Here is a 26,203-nt window from a genome sequence, read left to right as displayed (position 1 = left end):
CAGGGGAAGAGGAGGAGCAAGGGGCAAGCCTGGGTTTCCGGGCCACCTGTGTTCTGTCTTAGAGCTGAGTGCTTTCCGACAATTGGGATTCAGACCCCCCTCTGGGACGCAAGCCCCTCTCCTGCAGGCCGCCTCTCACCTCCCTGAGCCTCCATCTACTGGACACTTACTTAGCACCTGTACTAAGCTCTAAGCCCTTCACGGGCATCTCTTCATTGAGTCCCCTTATCTATCCTGTGACTGTCACACTGTGATTTCCCTGCTGCCCGTGTAGCAGACGACGAAAACAGGGCTGGTGAGGTCGTCGCCGGGAAATTCAGAGCTAGCCAGCACAACTGTCCTGCCCCAAGAGAGCTCACAGTCTCTTGACGGTTAACAAAACTCCACCTCATCTGTGAACAGAAAGGATGGAAACAGTTGTCCCCCAAAAGGAATGGCCCTGAGACATACTAGGGCACAAACCCCGAAAGTGGTATATGCTCGGTATGGAAGAAGCCAGACACAAAAGTCACCTAGTGTAGGATTCCATGTATACAAAACGTCCAGGACGGGCAAATCATGGAGACAGAAACACATCCCTGGTTTCCAGGCACTGGAGGGAGGGGGAGGGGGAATGACTGCTCCGGGCTATAGGGGTTTCCTTTGGGGGAGGGGGTTCATAAGAACATTCTGGAATGAGGTAGTGCTAATTGTACAACGCTGGTGATGGGCTAAACACCATTGAATTGTCCCCTTGAAACGGCTCAAATGGTAAATTCTAGATTATTTGGATTTTATCACAATTAAAAAAAAAAAAGTTGTGTAGGAAAAGTGCCGAAGGCACTTGGCAAACCCCACCGTGTGCACACACACGAGGCATTTTCCTTGCTCTGGCCATTCTCTACCAGACACCGACTTTTCCCTGGGCTGAGGTCACAGCTCGGGGGGCAGGCTCCATCCTGTCCCACAGGAACTGTTTTTCCCAAACGATACCATCAGTGCTGCTCAAGGCTCTAGTAGCCAGGAAGCAGGCTCCCTCCTCCTCCCCCTGGAAGGGACAAACACAGGAGCAGATGGCCCATCTCTGGGTGACACTCAAGATGAAGCAAACACCAGAGAGGTTAAGCAACTTGACCAAAGACACAAAGCGAGACCCTAGCGGCGCCAAGCCCAACTCGGCTCACTGCCAGGCCTGGGCACCAGCCATGAGGCCTTCCAACCTCTGCCTGTCCTACAGAAAGAAAAACAAATTTGTTCACTCAGTCCCTCATTCAGTGGGTATGTCCCAGACACCGTGCAAGGCTCTGGGCTTAGAGAAGACAAAAAACACAATGTCCTTCCCACAAAGGGATTTCAGCCTTGCCCGGAGCTGATTGGAGGAGGAGAGTCCCCCTCAGGGCTCAGTCTGTGTGCAAAGGGACAATGGGGTGTGATGGGTCTGGGTGAGAAGGGGACAGAATCTTTGAAAAGTATAGGATTGGCAGGTGGGAGGAGGCACTACCCTAAAAAGGCAGGAATGAGGCCAACACAGGCTGTCTAAACATCCATCAGCCTTTTATTGAGCACCTACTGTATACTGGGTCTGTGCTAGATGCCGGAGATAGATAAATCAGCGGTGGCCTCCTGTCCTCCAAGAACCTGCAGATCAGAGGGGGGACAGGGACATTTAAAATAATGTCACTCGAACAAGGATGGAGCCAAGGGAATGAGGGGAGCAATAAAGAGAGGGTCCTAGGGGCACCTGGGTGGCTCAGTGGGTTAAAGCCTCTGCCTTCACGATCCCAGGGTCCTGGGATCAAGCCCCGCATTGGACGCTCTGCTCAGCGGGGAGCCTGCTTCCCCCCCAACCACCTGCCTCTCTGCCTACTTGTGATCTCTGTCTGTCAAATAAATAAATAACATTAAAAAAAAAAAAAAAGAGAGAGAGAGAGAGAGAGTCCTAATCCTCACTGGCGGGCAGTCAGGGAAACTTCCAGTAGGGAGGAGCTCCCTGCCCCGAGCCTTAGCAGACAAGGTGTTAGCCTGCTCAGGAGGTAGCGAAGGCGTGGAAGGCAGCAGGGTGAGGGAGAGCATGCCGGGAAATTGTCAGCAGTTCAGTGTGTCTGGATCATAAAGGAGGAGAAAAGCGAGGGTAAAGGCAGAGGCTCCTACAATAGCAGGCCCAGGTGGACCCACACTCGCCTGATGGGTCCACTGTCGACCTGGATGCCCCTCCCCCATCTGATTGTCCAGCCCCCTCCCGCCATCTGGCCAACACCAGTACGAGTACCCCGACGGCCAGAGCACCCTCTTCCTCCTCTCCAGTTTCTACATAGGCCTGGGCATACAGCAGGTGCTCACTAAATGCCTGCCCAATAAATGCCTGAGGGGTATGTTAATTACAGAGATTCCCCGGAACAGGGGCGGCAATGCCTTCCATCTCTGTGACCTGGGGCTTTGCACTGGGTTAGCACACAGTAGGTGCTCAGTAGATGTTTGCTGACCTGGTGACAAAGGGCAGGGGCTCTGTGTCCTGGTCCCTAGTACAGGGCCTCGCATGCAGTAAGTGTCCAAATAATGATCAGTCATTTGAATGATGGTCAACCAAGTTCTACCCTACCTCTCCTTCAGGTTTTAACTCCACTTTCAGACGCCCCTGGGCTGTGCCCCCAGCCAACCTCCATGCCCTTGTTGGAATGTGGGTCACTTACATTGTAAATGACATTACATTAGGTCATTTACATTTTACATAAACCTCCCTCTCCCCAAGCCCTTGACCTGGAGACAGTAAAGGGTAGCAGTTAAGGGTACAGAATCGAGTACTGAGAACTTGTTTTGAACCAACCCTCATTCTACTTCCTTACTGTGTGACCCTGGGCAAGTCTCTTGACCTCTCTGAGCCTGTTTTTCCTATACTGCAAAATGAAGGTGTGTAATAGTAGATCCTTCGTGGGCTTGCTGGGAGATAATGCTCATGAAGCATTTAACAGAGTGTGGGGTATATAACAGGTGCTCAATAAATGTTAGTGACTATACCCTGCTCCTTCCCAGCTTGGAACCATCATATGTGCTGTTGCTTCTATATCTCCCCTCCGTCTTCCCTGAGCCATTTCCATCCCGTCTTTCAGGGCTCATCCTAAACATCAGCTCCCAGACTGCAAGATGCCCACTGCAGGGGCCATGCACAAGGCAGACACTCAGTAAACCCTTGCTGAATACAATGAATAGAGGAAAGAAAGAACGCACGGCTCTCCCAACTCCATCACCAGCTCCCGAAGAAGCAGCACTTTGCTCCTATCTGCCTAGGACAGCTCTTGGTGCAAAGCCCCCAGCAAGCCCTTAACCCAAGTTTCCAGGCAGTTCTGAATCTCTGTGCAGTTCAGCACATCTTTCCAGGGCACAACGACCCGAGAGGAAGAGCTGTGCAGGCAGGAGTACGCCCCCACCCAGGGTGGCTGGGCTTCAGAATCTGCAGGCTTGAGCTGTTTAACCTCGGTTCATTTCACCAGCCCCGATCCCCCTGCAGTTGGTGGCCTTTCTGCCTCCCTGTTCCCCACGAACTTGACCCTCTCCAGCTGGTCAAGTTCAGAGTTTCGATATCCCCACCTCCTGTGCTCCAGCTAGCATCTCAGGGCTCCTTGCCACCAGCAGGTCCCAGCCACAGGCCCAGGGTTTCCGTCTTGTGACCATATTAGGAAGGGACTCGAGTTCTTCCTTGAGACTTTATATGGTCAGCCAGAGAGCCCTGAACAGGCAACTGCTCCCACGGCCTCCTCCGGCAGGAAAAAGAACCAGCAGGGGAAGGTGGAAGGAAACTAGGCTGTAAGTCACACAGCCCAGGGCAGAACCTTAGCTTGGCCCTCCTCCATTACCTGCGGGATCTGTGCAAGTGGCCGAACCCTGGAGCCTCTTCTAACCCATCTGTAAAATGATGGACAGGGGCACCTGGGTGGCTCAGTGGGTTAAGCGTCTGCCTTCAGCTCAGCTCATGATCTCAGGGTCCTGGAATCGAGCCCAGGTTCCCTGCTCAATGGAGAGTCTGGTTCTCCCTCTGCCCCTCACACCTGCTCGTGTTCTCTCTCAAATAAATAAAATTCTTTTAAAGTACATTTACATGCATGCATACATATACAAATATGCACGTATTTGCCTGTATAGGTATAAAATTTCTGGAAGCCTACGTAAGAAACGTGCTTGAGCCTTCCTATGAAAGGGAACAGAAGATGAGGAATGGGGATGAAAGGTCAAAATCTGAACCTCCTGATATACTACTTAATATTTGCCTGTATTATCTATTCAAAATAACATTTTAAATCTGGCCAGACAGTTAACAACACACACGAGAAGAAGCCACAAGGCATGATCTAGGCTTCTTATTTTTTAATATTTCCCTGTGGTCTTTGCACGAACAGCCCCATGTTACTGGAAAGCTTCTTTGAAAGAATAACAATTTGAAAGATCTAAACAGTGAGGTCACAGGGCTCAGTAAGGGGCAGCTCCCAGCTGTGTTTCCTTTCCACCTTCTGAGACCCAAAGAAGTAATGTATTTTTTTCCCCACCCTCTAGGACCCTCTGGCACTCAGGAGGCCTCTGCTCATAGCCTGTTCTCAGCACCCCAGAATAGATACTCCATCAGGTCACTGGGCCAAATGTCTAAGACAAAAACATGGTCACTTGCTCGAGTTTGGAAGGAAGGCCTCTCCTTAGCTCCCTGGTCTTCCCAGAACAGTGAAATCAGAACCAGAAAAATACCCTCTGGGGTTCACAGGTAGGGAATTGGGGCTGGGAAATGCAGTGAATGGGAGACTTCATCTACCTCTGTTCTGGATCATGTTCCCAACCCCAGGGCCTTGGCACAGACCTGGAAAGTCAGGTGTAGCAATCAATAACCAAGAACACTTAGCCCCAGGGTCTGGGTGACAAGAGGGAGCAGTGAGGCCTGTGGAAAAAACAGGGCCCACACCCCATCTAACAGAATGGTGACCTAACAACCTGAGCCCCAGGCCACCAGATCCTCTCCTTTTTCAGGCAATGGCAGAAACTGAGGTTTTCTTTTCTACTCTTTTGGGAGGGGGGGGAGAGTGGGTAGGGAGAGGAGATATATCAAACTAATTCAATTTTTAAAAAATCACTCACTCTGGGCTAACAGCTTACAACCTAGTAGGTGCTCAAGAAATCATAATTAGGAAGTTGGACTTCTTCCTTCTGTGCACATAAATGTTGTCCAGCTCCAAGCTTAATAGCACCCATGGCAGCATCCCCACCTGCCGTGGCCCACACCCATCATTCAAGCTCAAGGTTCCAGCAATCCTGGGAACCTTTACCATCCACAGGGAGCCAATCACTCCAGCCCTGGAGTAGATAAACCTCCCCTGGACCCCAGCTCTGCCCACTTCCAGCAAGAGGACTGAGCACAGCTGAGCCTCAGTGCCCTGGTCTCTGAAATGGGGTAATGGCCTCTTGTCTCATAGGATCTTTGGAAGGATTAAATGAGTAGCAGTTCAAAGCAGTGATTCCAGGGCCCGCCTTCCTGGGTTCAAGACCCAGCTGTTTCTCATCAAGTTATGTAAGTTTTCTAAGCCCCAGTTTATCTGCAAAAATCTGATTCAAAACAGGGTCTCTGTCTTACATAAAGAAAAGAACAGTAGTAGCTCTAGCGTCTCGGTATGAACTCGTAACATGGTGACAACGGCTGTCGTCACTGGTGTGGGGGTTAACGAGGCTTCTCCGAAAGTCTAATGAAAGCAAGACCCCTGCCCAGAAAGAACACGTACCTATACCTAGACTTGACCTTAAATCCTTGGAGCCTGACAAACGCCTTAGCGCCCATTTATGGGAACTGAGTATAGGACATGCTTTAGGGGAAAAAAAAACATTTTGAGATAAGAACACTTAACACAATTGTGGTCTGCCTTCTTAACCAATATTTTTAAAATAAAGATTTTATTTATTTATTTGAGAGACAGAGATCACAAGTAAGCAGAGAAGCAGGCAGAGAGAGAGGCGGAAGCAGGCTCCCCGCCGAGCAGAGAGCCCGAAGCAGGGCTCCATCCCAGGACCCCATCCCATGACCCCGAGATCATGACCTGAGCCGAAGACAGAGGCTTAACCCACTGAGCCACCCAGGTGCCCCAACCCTCCTAACCAATTTTTGAGCGTACCATACAGGATTGTTACTGTAGCCACAATTCTCTAGAACGCACTCATCTCCCATGACTGAAACCCTGTGCCTGTTGGACAACACCTTCCCATTTCCCTCTCCCCCCAGACCTCACTCCCCGCCAGCCAGCATTCCAGGCTCTGACTCTGAGCAAGACGATTTTCAATACCTCATGTGAGCAGAACCCCAATTGTTCGCCCTCCTGTGACTGCCTTATTTCACAGTATTGTGTCCCCTGGCTTCATCCCTGTGGCCACAAATGGCAAGATTTTCTGTCTTAAGGCTGAATGATGGTCTATGGTATGGACACACCACGTTTTCTTTATCCACCCATCCTCTTAGAATCTAGGTCCCTTATTTGCATCTGGCTCGAGTAGGTCTTATCTCCCTCCCCTTCATCAGGAAGCAGCCTCAGGGCAAGGGCTGGGCCTTGTAACACTCAGCGTGCCCCCCAGAGATGGAAGCAGGAGAGCCTAGAGCGTTCTACTGGACAGGCCAGAGTTTGACCCCCGCGGGTCCCTTCCCAGGCAAGTCACGTCAGCGCTCTGCCTCGGACAGGTCACGTGCAGGATGGGAGGACAGCATTGCTCTCACCACAGGATGGGAAGGACTTAGGACAGTACCACTACCAGCAAGGCTCACACTTGGCTGAGCTTCCTCTCCCTGAACCCCCTATCCCATCCCCCAGCCAAACAGTAAGGGCAGAGCCAACTGCTGAGTGGTGTGCTGAGCTCCTGGCCGAGGGAACCCAGCGCCCAGAAGGGCAGGTGAGTGTGGACAAGGACTCAGAGTCACACGCATGCGCCGTGTGTGATGTGTGCCGTGAACAGGTAAGACAACAACCTGCCTCTCGAGGATAAGGACACAGGACCCAATGGCTTCCATAGACTCTTCTAGAACCCGGAGGACAAGGGTCTTCATTTGAGGTGCACTTTGCAGAATGGAGGGGGGAGCTCTCTCCATTAGCAAAAGCAAAGAGTCAGCATCACCTGCTGTCACGCACTGGGCTTCCCCTCCCCGACTTCCTCGTCTCCTCCATCACAGACAGTGGATTCTATGTAAGGGAATAAACTGACGAGTAAGGAACGAGATAGGAGTACATGTGCAGTCAGGCTGAAAGGCTTTTCATCTAAACTGTCCGGAGAAGCATAGCAGGAATTTGAAGCTTTGATTCATTTTTTAATCTGCTGTCAGATTAGATATTCTGGGTCTCAGCACCTTCATAAACCCTTCATTTTTTTTTTTTTTTCTGATTTCTATTTTGGGCTCAAATGCTATGTCAGAGGACAGCAGGTAAGATTTATACACAGGCCTGCCCTTGACCTCCTCAAGGGAGAGAACACATCTGAGATGGGGAGGCTTGGAAGAGCTCCATCCTGCCCCCACTCCTGCCCGGGCAGACCGGCCTCCTTAGAAATGCCCAGGCTGTACACACAGCTCCCAGTTGATGGTATTTCCATACAAGGAGTGGCTTGGACCAAGGGGACTTTCCCTTCGTAGTTAGGAGTTAAGTTAAGGAGAGGCTTCAGCTCTCTGAGATCAGTTTGCTCACCTGTAAAATGGGTCAAGTATCCTTATTCCGGGGGCATTGTGTTGATTAAATGAGATAAGATGTGTCAAGGCACACGATGGGGGTTAGAGGATATAGAATTCCAGGTTGCTCCTCTGATCCCTCTTGGCTTTTAAAAAAAAAGCTACTGTTGGGACACCTGGGTGGCTCAGTCGGTTAACCATCTGCCTTGGGCTCAGGTCATGGGGATCGAGTCCCACATCGGGCTCCTTGCTTAGCGAGAAGCCTATTTCTCTCTCTGCCTGCTGCTCCCCCTGCTTGTGCTTAATCGCTCTCTCGGACAAATAAATAAATAAAATCTTAATTTTAAAAAAAGCTACCGTCAACCCGTCTGACATATCCATATGAAGAATGGGTAATCAGTTACGACACACATCCACGGGATAGCTCACACAGCCCCTGAGAGGATATCTTTGGGGTTATAATGGAAGTGCGGGCACAATCAGCACGGACCCATAGACGGAAAAGAAGCAAGCGGGCTAACCTATGTGCGCAGGCTTGTAAATACATAAACACATACCATTCTCGCAAAGAAAGAGCTCAAGAAAGGACTGTTTTATCAGTTATGACCTCTGGGGGAGGACTGATTTTTTTGTGTGTTTGCTGGGCTTTTCTGAACTTGCCAGATCTTCTGTAATAAACGTGACTTATTTTCCTAATTAGGAAAAAAAAATCTGCAGTGCATTTTTATAGATGACAAGGGTTCTTTTGTATTTTTTTTTTTTTCGGTCGTTTTCACATGGCAACATGGAAGGGGAAGGGAGGGACTGTTTCATAGATTTGCAAAAGATCCAAGGAAAAAAGGCTGTAACACTGACATAACCAGCAGTAACACCTGGCACTCGGAGAGCGGACCACGTGCCCGGAGGAGTCCCAAGGGCTTCGTTTTGAGAGTAACCCACACTGCGAGGCTGGTCCTCATCTCGTGCTCATCTCACAGAGAAGGAAACGAAATTTCAGAGAAGTGAGGCAACTCGCCCCAGGGATGAGTGTGCCCTGAGAGGCAGACAAAGGCTAAACTGGAGGACCCCCACCCCAGCCCAGCAGCTTGATACCGGGGGGCAACCTAGGTCCTTCTTCCTCTGGAGAGTTGGAACCCACACACCCCGAGTCACACCGTCCCCCCTCAGAACCTCCTTCAGTGATGCCAGTGTTCTCTCCTGTGCTGCCCAATATGGCCGCCACCAGCCTCACGTGCTGGTGACCACTGGACACTGGCCAGTCCAACTGAAGAAATGAATTTTGATTCCTAATTAGCGACATGGGGCCGGTGGCTACCAGAATGGATGGTAGCAGCTCTGGTCTGTGCGGGAGACCCAGAGGTGTCCCGGCTCCAGGTGAGGAATTCCCATTTGTGACAGGGAAGACCTCCACAAAAACCTAGCCAGACCCTCATGTCTCCTCCCCACCTGGATGCCCAGGTGGTCCAGCCTTCCCAAGAGCTCCTCCTCATTTCCAAGATGGAGGAAAGGCAGAAATGACTTCAGTGACTCTGGTGAGCATCTGCCAGGCACCTTGGCGCTCGGCACAGGCGATCACATAGCATCTTGGCACCTCCTTTATGGGGAGGAAGGTGGTTATGCCCATTTCCAGATAAGAACACTGAGGCTTCAGGAGGTGAAAGGGTTTGTTCAAGGTCACAGTACAAGGTGGTGAATGATTCTACCTCACCACGTGGGCCCCCCTCAGCTGAGAATTTGATCCTCCCAACCTGTATCCCAAGCCCATCTCGAAAGCTCTTCCTTCCCTCAGGGGTGCAGGAGGCCTGGAAGAAGTGACTGGCTGTCCCCCCAGGTACTCACGTAGATGAGTCCTGAGAAGTATCTCTCCCTCAAGTTGTGGAGCACAGAAGCTTCGTTGAGGCATGTCAGCTCTGCCATGTCCTCCACTTTGGAGAATTTGGGTGGGTTCATCTTCTGGATGTCATCTTTGCCAACTGTGACCTTCTTGCCATTCTCCACCAGCTCGACAATCACCTCATCCCCTTTCTCCTCCTTGATGCTGGCTGCCTCGAAGCCTTGCTTCTCCGAAGGGACCCAAACCAGCTTCTTGGCAGCCCAGTCAGCCTGGGCCACCGGGCTATTGACGAAGTTTTTGTCCACAAAGAGGAACTTCTCATCATCACTGAGCTGGCCTTTCTGTGCCATGGTGCCTGGTTGGTCCCCTGTGGAAAAAAGGGACAGCATCAGAATCTGGCCAAAATGAGCCCTAGAGGCAGACGAATCCCTCTCCTTCCATGTCTAGGAACGCAGTCTGCAGGAACATTCCACAAAGAATGAAGATGTTCCCTATAGTATGGTTTACAAACTCAAAGAATGGAAACAACACCAAGCCCCTCAGAAAAGGATCTGCATCATGGCCTATTGTCCACCATCATGGCGCCCAAGATGCAAACCATGGTATTTTCATACAACAAAATGCTATCCAGGGGTTATGAAGCAAGAATAAGATCTACATGTTTTGACACGGGAAGGTGTCCATGTCTCATTGTTTACTGTAAAATAAAAGAGGAGCATTCTTCAAATAGTTATACGTAGAGTTCTCATGTTCCAACAATTCCACACGTAGACGCAAACTCAAGAGAAATGAAACTACACGTCGCCACAAAAACTTGTAGCGAATGTTCACAGAAGCGTTTCTCACAATGGCTAAAATGTGCAAGTGACCAAAGCATCCATGAACAGATAGAATGAACACATAAAATGGGGTCTAGCCATGCCATGGAATATTATTCAACCCGGAAAAGGAACAGAGTACTGAAACGTGCTACAACGTGGATGAATCTCGATAAAATTGTACCAGGTGAAAGAATCCAGTCACAAAAGGCCACATGCTTTAGGATCCCGTCTCCCTAAAATGTCCAGAAGAGGCAGATCCATAGATACTAACGTAGATTAGTGATTGCCAGGAGCTGAGGAGTGACAGCTGAGAAAGTATAGGGCTTCTTTTAGGGGGTGATGGAAATTTCTAGAATTTACTGTAGCTGTGACTATATAGCTTTGTGAATATGTGAGAAACCACTGAACTGTACGATTTAAAGCAGTGAATTTTACAGCATGTGACTTATAATTCAATAGACCTTTTAAAAAAAATAGAGAGGGGAATGTAAATGGTAGGTGTAATACCCCATTTTTATTTTAAAATGTTTAAAATAATTTAGATATTTAAATATAGGTTTTATTTTTATTTTATTATTTATATGTATTTATTTTATTATCATATATTTATTTATAGATATTTCTAAATATTTAAAATAAAGTATTTAGGAAAAAAGGCAAAAAATTAGAGAAATAGCCACTTGTGAATATACTTGAGAGGTTTTTGTTTTGTTTTGGAGAGCAGAGCAGGGGCAGAGGGTGTAGACAGGGAGAGGATTCCAAATGGACTCTCTGCTGAGCACAGAGCCTGACACAAAGCTTGATCTCACAACCCTGAGATCATGACCTCAGCAGAAACTAAGAGTTGGATGCTTAACTGAATGAGCCACCCAGATGCCCCTAGTGATTTTTATTCTCTACCATTTTCCCCCCAATTTTTTTATTGCAGTAAAATGTATGTAACATAAAATTTGCTATCAACCATTTTTAATTATATAGTTCAGTGGCATTAGGTACATTCATATGTCATGCAACTATCACCATCATCCAACTTGAGAAGTTTTAGGTCCTACAGAACTGACACTTAGCCCCCATTAACTCCCCACTCCCCTTCCGCCAACCCCTGGCACCCACCATCTACGTTCTCTCTCTATGAACCTGGCTACTTTAAGTAGCCAGACAAGTGACATCATGCTGTATTTGTCTTTTTGTGACTAGCTTATTCAGTTAGCACCGTGTCCTCAAGATTCACCCATGCTGTCCATTGTATCAGACTCTCCTTCCTCTTCAAGGCTGAGTAATATTCCATTATATGTATATGCCACATCTCCATGCTTATCCCTTCATTTGTTGATAGACACCGGAGTTGTATCTGTGTTTTAGCTATTGTGAGTAATGCTACTATGAACAGGGATAGACTTTCAATGATCTATTTGTATATTTGTAGTTTTATAATTTTTGTTAAATTTAGGATTATTAATTAGATTAATTTAATTTTTTTTTCACGAAGACCTTGAAGTAGCCAATACACATGAGAAAGATGCGCAGCCTCACTAGCAAATGAGTTAAAGCAATGAGATGTTGATTTTCCCCAATGAGCTTAGCTGAGATGAAAACCATTGGTCGTATCCAGTGTTGTCAAAAGTTGTATGGGGTCGGTCTCTGCACGTCACCCTTACAGATGGAAAACCTTAAAAATCTATGCAAATTGCTTTTCTTTCTTTTTTTTTTTTTTTTAGGATTTATTTGAAAGAGAGCGAGAGTGAGCACAAATAGGAGGAGGGGCAGAAGGAGAGGGAGAAGGGGCTCCCCACTGAGCTGGGAGCCTGATGCAGGGCTTAATCCCAGGACCCCGAGATCATGACCTGAGCGAGAGTCAGATGCTTCACTGACTGAGCCACCAGACACCCCCTGCAATTGCATTTCTAGGAATTTAGCCCAAGGGAACAGACAAGGTCTCACAGATGTGCCACAATGTGGGGGGCACGGTTATTTGGAACAGTAAACCTGCCATCCATCTCAAGGGTCTTCAGTGATGCCTTAACTGGGACATCCATCCATTAGAATGGAGTAACTCCCCCCCAAAATCCACCGTGTAGACTTTCCTTTATGCCAAAATTTCTCCCTTTCCTTTTAACCTACTTACATGCCATAAAATTCTCTCGTTTGTAAATGTTCATTTCAGCTACTTTTAGCAAATTTACCAAGCTGTGCATCTATTGCTACAATAAAATTTGGAATGTTCCCATCACTCCCAAAAGGGTTCCCTTATGCTGGTCTGCCCTCATTCCAAGCCCAATCCCTGCACCCACTCATCTACTCTGTCTCTACAGGCTCCCCTTTTCTAGACATTTCATATGAATAGAATCATACCGTAGGTGACCGTGGCTCACGCGAAGATACTTATAACTTAGAAATACATCATAATTATGTATAAATAGAATACTCGGGGGAAAAAAATGAACAAATCTCAAAAGCATTATGCTACATCAAAGAAGCCAGACTAAAAAGACTCCATTGGTTCACTGATACATAAGTCTAGAAAAGGCAAAACCATCATGACAGAAAGCAGATCAGTAGTGAGCTGCTGGGATTAGCCCGGGCAACCAACCACTGAGAGGCACAAAGGAGACTTCGGGCGGATGAAGCGTTCTATATTCTGATTATGGTGGTTACACGACTGTACACATTTGTCAGAACTGGGTTATACACTTAAAAGCCAGTGAATTTAAAAAAAAAAAAATCGGTGAGCTTTACTGTATGTAGAATATATCTCAATAAAGTGGATGAGAATATTTTAACAGCATCTTTCCTGTAATTTTATGTGTATGTATAGACATTTTTAAAGGTCTAGAACACTGGGACGCCTGGCTGACTCAGTCAGGGGAACATGTGACCTCTTGACCTTGGGGGTTGTGAGTTCGAGCCCCAGGCTGGGTATAGAGAGGACTTTTTTTTTTTTAATTTTTTTTTTTTTTAAGATTTTATTTATTTATTTGCCAGAGAGAGAGAGAGAGAGAGCACAGGCAGACAGAATGGCAGGCAGAGGCAGAGGGAGAAGCAGGCTCCCTGATGAGCAAGGAGCCTGATGTGGGACTCGATCCCAGGACTCTGGGATCATGACCTGAGCGGAAGGCAGCTGCTTAACCAACTGAGCCACCCAGGCGTCCCAAGAGAGGACTTTTTTTTTAAAGATTGTTTTTATTTGGGGCACCTGGGTGGCTCAGTGGGTTAAGCCTCTGCCTTCGGCTCAGGTCATGATCTCAGGATCCTGGGATCGAGCCCCGCATCGGGCTCTCTGCTCAGTAGGGAGCCTCCTTCCCCCTCTCTCTCTGCCTCCTGCTCCACCTATTTGCGATCTCTCTCTCTGTCGAATAAATAAATAAAATCTTTAAAAAAAAAAGATTGTTTTATTTATTTGACAGAGAGAGATCACAAGTAGGCAGAGAGACTTTAAAAAAGAGGACTTTAGAAAAAAAAAAGTATAGAACGCTATATGCTAAAATATTAAATTATGGTTCTGTCTGGTGCCATACAGGTGAATTTGAACATTGGTAAGAAAAGTAACTATAAGGGGGGCCTGGGTGGCTCAGTTGATTAAGCATCTGTCTTCAGCTGAGGTCATGATCTCGGGGTCCCGGGATCAAGCCCTGCATCAGGCTCCCTGCTCAGCGGGGAGCCTCCTTCTCCCTCTGACCTTCCCTCCTCTTGTGCTCTCTCTCTCATCCTCTCTCACTCAAGTTTAAAAAAAAAAACAACTTTAAAAAAAAAAAAAGAATGGAAAGAGCAGTCTGTTAAACCCATGAGGCATGGTAATTAACGTAAGTTTCAAAGGTCACCCAAGTAGGATGCTGGGCAACCCGGACCTTATTTTGAAAACTGGTAACAACAAGCAGAGGAGAAGCAAAAACATTGATTCTGCCTTCCCGATGCAAATCGTTCAAGGTCACTAAATAATTGGCAGAGAAAAGTCTTTATGTAAAATTTCAAGTCATTAAACGTCCTCTCAGCTGAGGAGCCCCTCTGAAACAGTCTTCATCCTATGTCTCGATGTGTCCATGACCCAGGTGCTGATACACCAGGCTCTGTATTGGCCAGCTGGCTCCTGCCACCTGCCCCAGGACTCCTCCCCCACCCACTGCTGCTGTGCCCCCCAGGAACTGAGGCGCAGGCTGAGTTAGGATGGACGGCCACCAGGACATACTGTGTGGTCGCTCCCCCTACTTTGGCAGAGAAGAATTCATGACTCCTTTGAATTTACCAACGTAATGCCCACACTTGGAACCCACATCCCAGGGAGATGGAGCAGCCCCACGTCCCGTGAACGGGCAGACAACTCCGGACATGCAGACTTTGCAAGGCAAAATACAGACGTTTGTCTCTTTCAGGGGTGAAAATAACAGCAGTCCTGATCTAGTAGCTCATTCTTTAAAAATATTCATTTATTTGAGAGAGAGTGAGAGCACACAAGCAGGGGGAAGGGCAGAAGGAGAGGAAGAGAATCTCGACCAGGTTCCAACTCCCTGCTGAGTGTGGAGCCCAACTCAGGGCTCGATAGACCCCAACCTGAGCTGAAATCAAGAGTTGGCCACCAAAACGACTGAGCCGCCCAGGTGCCCCTCTAATAGTGCATTTGTTTTTAAAGATTTTATTTATTTATTTGACAGACAGAGATCACAAGTAGGCAGAGAGGCAGGCAGAGAGAGAGATGGGGAAGCAGGCTCCCCACTGAGCAGAGAGCGGGACGCGGGGCTCGATCCCAGGACCTGGAGATCATGACCTGAGCCAAAGGCAGAGGCTTAACCCACTGAGCCACCCAGGTGCCCCTAATAGTGCATTTTTAAGAAGGTGGAGAAATGAGCAAATTATTCCCTAACTCTGAATAATCACTTCGTCACTCAAAGAAGTACAATAAGGAACGCACATGACCTTGAGTTTAACGAACACAAATCCTGCAGTTTTAAACTCTTCTGGGTTTCTTGTGGAACGTTATTCCAGGGGCATCCCTCCCACAACCTCACTTTTAATTGTTGTGAAAGAACACTCCTTCTGCTTGGAAGAATTTCAATGAACAAATGTAGAAGGAACAACGAAACTAGAACGTAGCAATTTTGGAAGCCCTAATAAAACAGTGGGCCCTGACAATGACCATCGGTAGTTGCTAAAACCATGAGACCAGTGGCTCACGCACATCCCTGTGCACCAGCACCCCCACCCTGCCCTGGGGGTGCGGCTGTGAAATCACAGATGCCTGGGCCCACCCCCAAAGCTCCTGAATCAGCAGGGCTGGGGTGAGCCCCAGGACGTGCATTTCTAAGAAGTTCCTGGGTAATGCTGAGGATGTAGGTCTGGGATCTGCAATTTAGACCCACGAAGTTAGAGGAGAAGTGGCTGGAGAGGTTTATCATGTGTACATCAGGAGGGTGTCACCTAAGTGTGGCCATTAACCTTAATATCACAATAAAGAGTGGATCAGACGCCGGATGGGGAACCATGAAAAGTGCCACTAGCATCAAGGAAATATTCTTCCAGAAAGAAGGTGGGGGGGATGGGGAACCAAAGCTTCACCCTCATTAGGTGAAGGTCTAACACCCAGGAAATGCAAGGCACAGGGAATGCACTAAACATGGGGGACGGTGGGAGGTTGCAACAAAGTCCACAGGTGGGAAGGCATCAGACAAATGAGTCCATTCCTTTAACCAAGTACATTAAAAGGAGAGGATGGTATAAACTAGAAGGGGTTTTGAGACCCAGAGGAAAACTGAGGGATGAAGACAGAAGAGGGGACTCCCGGTTTGATCAGTACCAAAGGGAAGTGGCAGGTGCCTGGGCGGGGAAGCAGGGGTGGCCTAGCGGTCTATCTACTTGTGCACACATAGGAACATTTTCACAATGAAAAAGTCCAACAGAGAAAATAAAAGACAAACATGGAGCGGGGGGCAAGAACCCCTCTTCCCCCTAACACACACATACCAGGGCAAATCAGAAATAAGGGCACATTTCGCATTTCTGAAAAGCCACACCTTTCATGGGAAGCTTTGCAAAATCGAATGCAATTGTGAGAGAAAACGAAATTCCGACAACCCGTCCCAAAAACGTAGGAGACGATCAAGAAAATCTGAACATCAGTTTAATATCCTTTATATTAGGGAATTTGTTAAACTTTTCCGAGCAACAATGGTACCATGATTTCATCTATTTAGGGTACTTTCCTGGGGCGCCTGGCTGGCTCGGTGGGAGGAACATGTGACTCTTGATCTCGGGGGGTCGTGAGTTCGAGCCACACGTGGGGTATAGACAGGACTTTAAGTGAATGAACTTCAAAAAACTCTTTAGAGGCCCTTCCTTTCTGAGATAGTCAGAAGTAGCTGTAGCTGCTTGACAAGCAAGGGGTTGAGGGCTGGATGCCTACAGATGGGCTACACTGTTCTGACATTTTTCCTTAAAATGAAAAACAGTACTACATAAAATTTGTACAATTCTCATCTATGTGTAAGCAGTGTCAGTATCCCACACCATCTCCCGTTTGGCCTCTATGTCATCCCCAGGGTCAAGTTCTCTGTACACCCACAGGGAGTGTTAACATTCACATTCCCCGTCCAGGGGCTGGGCTGAGTGGCTCACATGCTGGACCACCAGGGAAAAACAGCACAGCCTTAGGACTGGCTGTTACACTCAACTCCATCTTACAGATATGGAAACAGAAGCTCAGAGAGATGAAGCGATCTGCCTGAGGTCACACAGCAGAACCAGGTCCTGAGCCCACGTCTGATTCCAGAGCCTGTGCCCCTCTGCCTCCCACAAGAGCCGGATGGGCTTGTCTGGAGCTCAACTGAGAATGTGCAGTAAAAGACCCTTGAAAGGACCTGCCACAGTTCTTGGCACATTATCAACATTCAAAATGGGACCCCAGTGAGATGGAGGGAACTTCAGCTCTACACCGCAGTAAGAAAAAAATCTCACGCACACATTTGAATGAAGAAGGGAGACACCAAAAGGATGTACTGTGGGATTCTGTTTATAGGAGGTTCAAAACCAGGCAAAGCTATATCCTACGGTGATAGACATCAGACATCTTAGCTGGAAGAGCAGGACCTTCTTAATCTGTGTGCCGGGAACAGGGACGTGATCATTTTGTGACCATTCATTCCGCTATGTACCCAAATTATGAGTACTTTTCTGATACAAAGTACACACTTCCATGAAAAATTGTGGTTTCCTTTTTTTTTTTTTTCATCTTTGCGAGGAAATACACATAAAATTGACCACCTTCACCTATCAAGGGCACAGTTCAAGTGACAACTAAATGGGCTCTTTCCGATGGCGATGTAGGTCAACCGCCTTACATGTCAGAAAAACAGCAAACATTATACAACAGAAAAACGAGAGGACATAGGAATCCCCATCACCAGGAACCCTGTCTCATCCAGGACTCAGAAACCCAAACAAGATCAAGTGCAGAGAGTCTGTCTCTAGCCAAAAAAGGAGAGAGAGAAGCGGGCTCACTTCTCAGGGCTTTGATGCTTCCAGCAGTTATGAAGTGTGACATCTGCTTTGGTCGAAGCAAAGAGAAGCCTGGCTTCACCCTGGAATGGCATTTCCCAGAGTGTGTTCCTTGGAACCCTAATCCCTTGAAATAGTAGAGGTGAGGGTTGGGTGGGATTCAGGGAAGTTGAGATACTCTTCCAAAAAAAAAAAAAAAATCTGTGGTTAAACCCACTTGAAAAGTGCTATTCCCCGCCCCCCTCATCCCACTCCCCCAAGCTCCCACCGCCCCCCCACCTCTGCCATAGAGAAACCATGTATCAGGACATCCAAGAGGTTAACAGGTCCTGACTCGCAAAAACGATTTTATGCCTTTGGACCCAGAGGTCCCCAAAACATTTGGCCACAGACCTCTTTTCCCACCAAACATGGATGAAATCCTACAGATTTGCCCTTAAGAAAATTCAGTGAGCCTAACAAATTGATAATACTACTAGTACTCACAGCTGCTAAATCTTTATTGGGTACCTGGTATCATCTCATTTAATCCCCTCATACAACACCAAGGTACACCATTAACTCTGGCTTACAGATGAGGAAATGGGCACAGAGAGGTTGTTACTTGCCCATCGTGGCACAGCCAGCTACAGTGGACCCTGAATAAAGGTGTATTTCCAAGATGACCTCTTCTGCTCTGTTCGCCTTCTTTGAAACAGGCAGAGCGCTTGAGGGCTCTGGGAAATACAGGCGTGCCTGAGAAAGGTCCCCATCAGTGTCGAAGGCTCCGGGTAAGTTGGCTTCATCGTTAAAAGGATATGCCCCAGCATGTACCCAGAGCCTTCTGTCTTCAAAATTTGGGATCCTGGCTCCTCAGCACAAAGTCTCACGTCAGTCATTAGGGGAGGAGACGCAGGAAGGAATAAAAAGCAGCTGGCAGGGCGCCTGGGTGGCTCAGTGGGTTAAACCTCTGCCTTCGGCTCAGGTCGTGATCTCAGGGTCCTGGGATCCAGCCCTGCATCGAGCCCTGCACTGGGCTCTCTGCTCAACAGGGAGCCTACTTCTCCCTCGCTCTCTGCCTGCTTCTGCCTACTTATGATCTCTGTCTATCAAATAAATAAATAAAATCTTTAAAAAAAAAAAAAAAAGGCAGCTGGCAAAATCAGAGGAGCAGTCAGGGGAGCAGGATCCCAGTGAGAGGGTTCTCCTCCTGCTACATGGAAACAAAAGCTGGTCTCCTGCTCCTGGCTGCGGCCCTTCATTTCAAGCAGGGGTTTTCAACCTCGATGCTGGGGACATTGGGCACTGATCATTCTTTGGTGGGGGATGGGGCTGCCTTGTGCATTAGAGGATGTTCTCAGCATCCTTGTTCTCTACCTGCTACAGACCAGCAGCCACTCCTCCTACCCGCTGCGGCAGCCAAAAGGCCTCTAGACATCACCAGATGCTCAAAACTGTCCCCAGTGCGAATCACCGCTTAAGAGCAAACACAGGGGTTCTCTTAGGTAGACAAGGAAAGCGGAGGACAGTCACTACGTCAGCCACACCAGCTTGGAAGGCCAAGTGCAGAAGGTCACACAGGTGAAATGAAGACATGAGTCAGACAAGAGACAGACTCCCAGAGAGCTGAGCCTCTAGGAGATTCCTCTGTCCCCCACCGTCCCCTCCTCTCACACCCTGCATTAGCTTCAGGGTCAGAAAGGTCACCCAGGGTAGTGCTGCAGAGGACTGATGGACACGCAGTACAGTTCATTCGTCAAGGGCTGCTCTCAAGCCTTTTGATAAGAACAAAGGACTCTCGTGCTCGGCGTCAGCAACATCCAACACCGCTGAATGTGTCCAACATAGACACAGCCCCAACTTCCTTGCCAGCCTCACACAGTTTCGTTCTCTGAGCTCCAACAAGCTGTCGGCTAGCCTCTGCGACACCACAAGGTTACAAGTCCCAGTTCTGCTACGCATTTGCTGGGTGACTCTGGGCAAGTCCCCCTGCCTCTCTGAGCCTTGCCTTTTTCATGTGGGGGAAGGGAGAAGAAGGGGCTGGCCTGACACTCACATTTTATGATACCTGTGGATACCAAAGGGTTGAAATTGGACCCATTAAGAGTGTCCAGAGGCTCTCGTGTGTTTTCACGTCGGCTTTATTTTCCCCAGGGGAATGCAGGGGTAAAAGATCTTGCCCTTTCGGTTTCCGCACCAATGAAAAATGAGCAAAATACCCCAGGGCCCAAATCGTATAGGATTTGCACATCACCACGCCTGCTTGACAGCTTCCCTGAAGATTTCATTGCCCAGCTGCTGGCTCGGGAGCTGGGACCAGAGACACAAACCTAAATTTCCCCGGGGTCAGAGGGGCAATGTAGAGTGACCCAGGCTCCAGGTGGCTGGGGGACCTCCCACTCTGCCTAGAAATGGCCGCAGCTCCTTCACTCCAGGTGGGGTTACCCGATGAGAATGTGGGCCCTGCACGGCCAGAGGGCCAACGGACCCACAAGTCTGAGTTTAGGTACGAGAGCGCCACCCCCTCAAATTAAAACAAACCCTGCCCCTTTCACACAGACAAAGCTGAATGTCCTCTGAGCCCGATCTAGGGCATAAGCCACCTGCTGGAAGGACTTCTGCATCAGAGAAACGAGGTCAAGGCCATCCCAGGTGTGGGAGGAGCTCCAAAGTAGGAGCAGAAGGAAGTAGAAGTGGGACCAGGCTCCCTCAACACACCAGTGCTCCCAGCCCCAAGCTGTCCCCACAAGGCCACTGGACTCTACCTCTGTTACTAATAATAGCCACCATCATTACTGGGCCCCTTCTATTCATGGGGTATGGGGTTGGGCCATCTATTATTATTATTATTAATTTTTTAAGAAGTTTTTAAAAAATTTTTCTTTATTTGACAGACAGAGAGAGAGCGCCCAGCAGAGGGAGCAGGAGACGGAGAAGCAGACTCCCCACTGAGCAGGGAGCCCTACACGGGGCTCCATCCCCCCAAAGGCAGCCGCTCCACCAAGTGAGCCACCCAGGTACCCTGGGGTGGGGCCTTTATTAAATACACCAGCTCATTGTGTGTCCTAAGTGTCCGGCAAGGTGAGCATCATTTATTATTCCTTTAATATTACAGAGATCCTGGAAAGTAAACTACATTAAAGGTCTTCACTGGTAAAAGCTGGAGCCAGGATTTAAATCCAGATCTGCGTGACACCCAATCTACTCTTAGCAGAAAAGCTCTTCCTTGCGCATGGCCTGGCCTGCACGGCCTGGCCCCCATGCCACGCCCCCCCCCACCTCCAGAGGGTCCTGAGGAAAGCCCCCCTCACTGTAACAGATAAAAGATGGGCAATGAAACTATCAGCTCTGTCTTGCTTTCAACATCTAACTCGTTTAGATACTGTGTTTAGAGTAACTCCGGAAGGAAGTGTTTTAGTTCAGAGAGCAAACTCATTTTTCTCCCCTAGCGAGAGAAACTCGGTGAGCAGGAGACATCGGAGCTCCCATGCAGAACAGTTGTGGGATAGAGAGAACTGGTCACTTCTGGCCCTAACAGCCCCATTGTACTTTGTAGCTTACAATCCTGGCATAACGCAGCTTACAATAAATGGACAGTCTCAAATGGGACAGACATTTCTCAATATCTATCTATTTTAAATGTGCCTGCCGGGGCGCCTGGATGGCTTGGTCACTGAAGCATCCGGCTCTTGATTTCGGCTTCAGGTCATGATCTCAGGGTCGTGAGATCGAGCCCTGTGTTGAGCTCAGTGCTGGTTCTCTCTTCCTTTCCATCATCCCCTCCCCTGCTCTCTCCTTCTCTCCCGCTGCCCCTCTCCCACCATACTCCCTCTCTCTCTCTCTCAAAAACAAAAAATAAAAATAAATGTGCACACCCTTTGACTTAGCCATTGAATTGCTGGGAATTTATCTGATAAACTCATGTAATTAGACAAAAATAGATACAAGGATGGTCCCTGAAGCACTCTTCAGAGAAGTGATGGCAAGCAGCTGGTAATGTTTCCATAAGGGGTTGTTTCTGTAAGAAGCTAGATTTTCAAACAATAGAGTATTACGCAGCTGATTTTTTTAAAATGCCAAAACATGCTAATATAGAAAGATGCAGATCTAGGACTAACTGGAAAAAAAAAAAAAAAGGCCTAATTTCCAGAATGCCAATATTTGTGTAACAAAAGGAAATTTGAGGTAGAAAGGTTTTCGAAAGATCTATGAGAATACACTAACCTTGATCACTTCGGGGGATGAGGAGGAAGGGGACCAGGGAGAAGGGCATTCTACCTGGAGCCTGGGGAATGGCAATCGCGACCCCAGGGGTCTCAAAGGTTGGCCCTTTTGAGGTTCTGTATCATCTGCTGCATACTTTGCTGGTCCGCGTAAGGAAGGAATGGGAAATGGCAAGTTCAAGGCTGCATGAGTGAGCGAGGGGAGAGTCCTGCCGCCCTTTCTTGGGGACTTTTGATGAGGGCGTTTCCTTCCAAGCTGCTTAACTGATTCAAATCCAAGGTATGGGACTCCCCACGGCAAGAACAACAGGCACTCTTACAAAATTTCCTTTGGAACCCTGCATGGTCTTCTTCAGACTCAGCCTTTCCTCTGATGTGTGGCCATGGTTAAATTCTTTATAGGTCTGGGGTGGAGGGCAGAGACCCCAGGGAGCAAAAGAGCCCCTATAAAAGTCAGCCAGGTTTTGGTTCATGGGGAGTGCCTCAAGGATGCCATCTCGACCCTACACAAATCACAAATGGGGGCACCTGGGTGGCTCAGTGGGTTAAAGCCTCTGCCTTTGGCTCAGGTCATGATCCCAGGGTCCTGGAATCGAGTCCCGCATCGGGTTCTCTGCTCAGCAGGGAGCCTGCTTCCCCCTCTCTCTCTCTGCCTGCCTCTCTGCCTACTTGTGATGTCTGTCGAATAGATAAATAAATAATCTTAAAAAAAAAATCACAAATAGGCCAAGAGCACTGGAATGTGCGGCGTTCTTGGCACAGTTGAGGAAGTGTGGCCATATTGAAGCAGAAGATTCTAGCAACCACCTTTAGGGCAAATAGGATTTATGGAGACATGATCCAAAAGGAAAATCAGGGACAAGTTTCTCCTTTACAGAAAGGCCACAGCAGAGACGGTCATTCTGGTCCTGCCAAGTACCAGTTCTCCCACATTAAGCAAAATCCTTGAGGTCTCTGGTCAGGTGCGTTATAAGTAACTGTCCACTGAAGTTAACCAGGGACCAGGCACTATGTTATGCCTTTATTGGCATTATCCCACTTAATCCTCCCAACAGGGTAATCCCTTGGGCTCTAGAGTTAGAAAGGCCTAGATCTGCAGAATCCATTCCTTCTCATCTATCTTGAGCAAGTTATTCAGAGCACAAAAGTAAAAAGGGACCAATAATAATATCTCCTCCAAAGGGTTGTTGTAAAACCAGTAAAATGATGCCAGTGAAGAGCTTAGCAGGTTGGCTGGCAAAAGCGCTCATTAGCTCTTCCCCACCCCATTTTTCAGATGGGAAAACTGAGGTTTGCCAAGTCCAACGCAGGTGATTTCTAAATTTGCTCGTGACATTCCAGGATTCCAGGGGATTTAATACTGGACTTGGTTTTCCAGAAAAATCTGATGCCGATCTGATTTCAGAATTACATGGTTGTGCCTACAACAGAAAATCCACCTGTTTGGATCCAATGTTCTGCAGAAAGAAGAGACACCCCCCCACCCCGGAAAAAATAAAACTTTCAGGAAAGGCCATGTGAACACACAGCAAGAAGGCACCCTTCTTCAAACCAAGAATGGAATCAGCCAGCGCCTTGACATTGGACGTCACAGCCTCCAGACCTGGTCCTCTTCCCTTCCTTAAGATGACAGGTCCTCATCTGGCTAAGTGATTTGGTCAATGACAAGAGCCAAATGCCGAGAAGGGGACTCAGGTCATCGGCAATTGATGAACAGGCAGGATTCTGATGAGCTGGTTTGGCCGAACCTTCCAGAGCCAGAGCTCCGGGAAGAGGGAAGGGCAGATGAGACAGTGCCAGAGGTAGACGGGGAGAAGGGGACAGTAGGGGACCTACGTGTGAATGAAGGGACCTGACTGTGGAGTGTTAGAGAAATTCATCAACAGACTGGAAAGGACTCCTCGTAGACTTTGTGAAGACTTGGAGTTATTAACTCCCCATGCAATAGGGTCTCACAAAGGTAATTAATTTTTTACAGAACCAGAAATTCTGTTTTCTATTCCCACCTTGGAAAGCAGTAGCTTAAGAAACGTGAGTGGTCAAAAAAAAAAAAAATCCTTAAATAAATAAAACCTGTAAATAAGAGAGGAGCAGGCAAAAGTCTTCCCCCTTCTCTCCCCAAGGCCTCCTTCTCCAGGCTCCCCCACTTGTTCCCAAATGGGAAGAACAAGGGCCAAGAAATCCCCAGAGTCTCCACCAACAAAGCTGCCATAGAACGCTAATTTGCAAGCGAGCTGGGGATGGCCTCGTGGAAAACGCTACCATACATGGGCATGTTTGCCTCAATCTCGGCCCCTGGACAGAAAAGTAATGATAACAAACCCATAACAAATACCTTGTACGGAATAACACGTCTATTTCAGATGAGAAAATAAAAAAACATGGTGTGTACCAGGCGAGCCCTAGAAGCTTCTTGTGGGAAGCCCAGCTGGTTCATGGGTTGGACCCTCGGGATGGCAGCCTGGACGGCCCACCACCCCCACTCCTGGGGGGGACAAACAACACATTTGATTTTAAATTTACAAAAGGTCCATTTGTTTTCTTCAAAGAGAAGATGATAAAACCTTGCCTTCCTGGAAGCAGCTGGTCGCCCCCAGAAACCTAACTCCAAAAAGAGTTTTCGTAAAGACAAAAGATGGTGGGTTCAAGGCTATGGCCTTGGCATCAGACATACCCAGGAACGGGCTCCACCGCTTACAAGCTGTGTGACGCCGGACAAGTTACCGAACCTCTCTGAGCCCCAGCTGCCTTTTTACGAAATGGGCATCATAAGCCTCCTTTAAAAGATTGTTGCGGTGATTCAAGGAGCTAAATTACATCAAACATGGCTACAGTGCCTGGTACACACGTATTCCACCAGGCTGGGTGGCTATCTCCCTGGAAACGCTCTGAAGTAAAGACTTCCTTCCACAGAGATTCAACATCCTCTGTCGCACACTGCCATCCATCCAATGCCTTTCAGTCCAGCATCTTTAAGAAAACAAAACCCATCCAGAAAGACCAAAGAAAAAACAACTATGCATGTAGGCTGACTCACAGTCTGCCCACTTTCCCTTTGCCAAACCCTGGCCACTTTGCAATTTTATCGATTGGTTCTTAATACTGGAACTAAACACTCTCTGTCTTGGGTTTCTAAACACTTTCTCTGACTTCTTGCCCAGCGTGGCTTTGAATGGTGCCTTTCCTCAAGCAGCAAAATCCCCACCAGCTCTCTGCACAGGGAGGAAATTGCAACAGGTGCGCCCACTTTGTGTAATGTTAAGAGCAGCATTTGTATCAGCTGCTCTGCAGACAATCCCAGAACCTTCTTACCTAATCCACCTGCGGGTCATGGATGCAAATTGAGGCTCTGGCATCTGTCAGGGTATTTGAAGCCCCTGGGATTAGCCTGAATAAGATTTTTTTTTTTTTTTTACTCTGGAGTGAGGGGGCCTGGAAGAAAACTGGGCTTGTAAGAAATACATTGGATCATAACCAGTCCTACCTCTCCAGGGATATCAACAAGCACATCCTTTACATGGTGAAAAACACTCCTCTTTCTGCAGAGCATCTGCCCATGTGTTTTTGACTCATTTAACACATTCTCAACAGAACTAGCCTTGCTTCCGAATACACCTGGAGCATTACTTTGCCCTCCTCTGTGCCTGGAAGCGGCTTTTCAGTGAAGTTCGTTTGCGTTTTATCTGTGCCTAAAATCAAAGTTAGAAGCTTAGGAAGTTGGTCCTTTGAGACTGTAAGGGGTCACATCTCCCAGATTTGCCTTATACGAACAGTATAGGACGCCTCTTTTTTTTTTTTTTAAGTTTTTTGTTTTTGTTTTTGTTTTTGTTTCTGGAGATGCAAGTGTAACTGGAGGTGGACCTGGGCATTTGTCTTTAGAAAGGACCCCCAAGGAGGTATTTATCATTGACAACCTTGGGAGATGCTGGTTTGAGGAAAACCTAGGCTGACTGGGGCAGAGAAATGAAAATTGGGAATCCCTACTTCCTCCCCATAGTCCTTGAGAGGACGACAACCAAAACACCTCGCGGCTCCCCAGCCCTTGTAGGATGCCCCGTGGGACCCTCAAACCCCCTACCCCATTGACCCACCCCCACCCCAGGACCACCCTACTTACAGATCTCCCAACTGGGGGGACAGCGGAGAAGAAACTGGGTGGAGAGCTCAGATCTGGCACACCTCCCAGGCAGGGGAGTCCAAATCTCCCGGTTGG

At 48.1% G+C, this 26,203-nt stretch overlaps 1 protein-coding gene across 4 annotated transcripts in view; it reads right to left on the bottom strand.

Annotated features, from left to right (window-relative positions):
* MYH11 (myosin heavy chain 11) overlaps nucleotides 1-26,203 on the bottom strand; it is a 109,268-nt gene extending 83,065 nt beyond the window's left edge. For all 4 annotated transcript variants that reach the window (XM_032836229.1, XM_032836230.1, XM_032836231.1 and 1 more), the window contains exons 1-2: nucleotides 26,108-26,203; nucleotides 9,491-9,852 (exon numbers count right to left, since the gene is read on the bottom strand). In XM_032836229.1, the coding sequence (XP_032692120.1) occupies nucleotides 9,491-9,835 (345 nt within the window). In that variant the 5' untranslated portion in view covers nucleotides 9,836-9,852; nucleotides 26,108-26,203. The remainder of the gene's footprint in view (nucleotides 1-9,490; nucleotides 9,853-26,107) is intronic.

Source organism: Lontra canadensis, unplaced genomic scaffold (assembly GCF_010015895.1).
Source record: "Lontra canadensis isolate GAN:19392208 unplaced genomic scaffold, GSC_riverotter_1.0 scaffold91, whole genome shotgun sequence".
Taxonomy (NCBI): Eukaryota; Metazoa; Chordata; class Mammalia; order Carnivora; family Mustelidae; genus Lontra; species Lontra canadensis.
The sequence above is the reverse complement of the archived record's forward strand: the minus strand, read 5'-3'. Positions and strand labels throughout refer to the sequence as shown.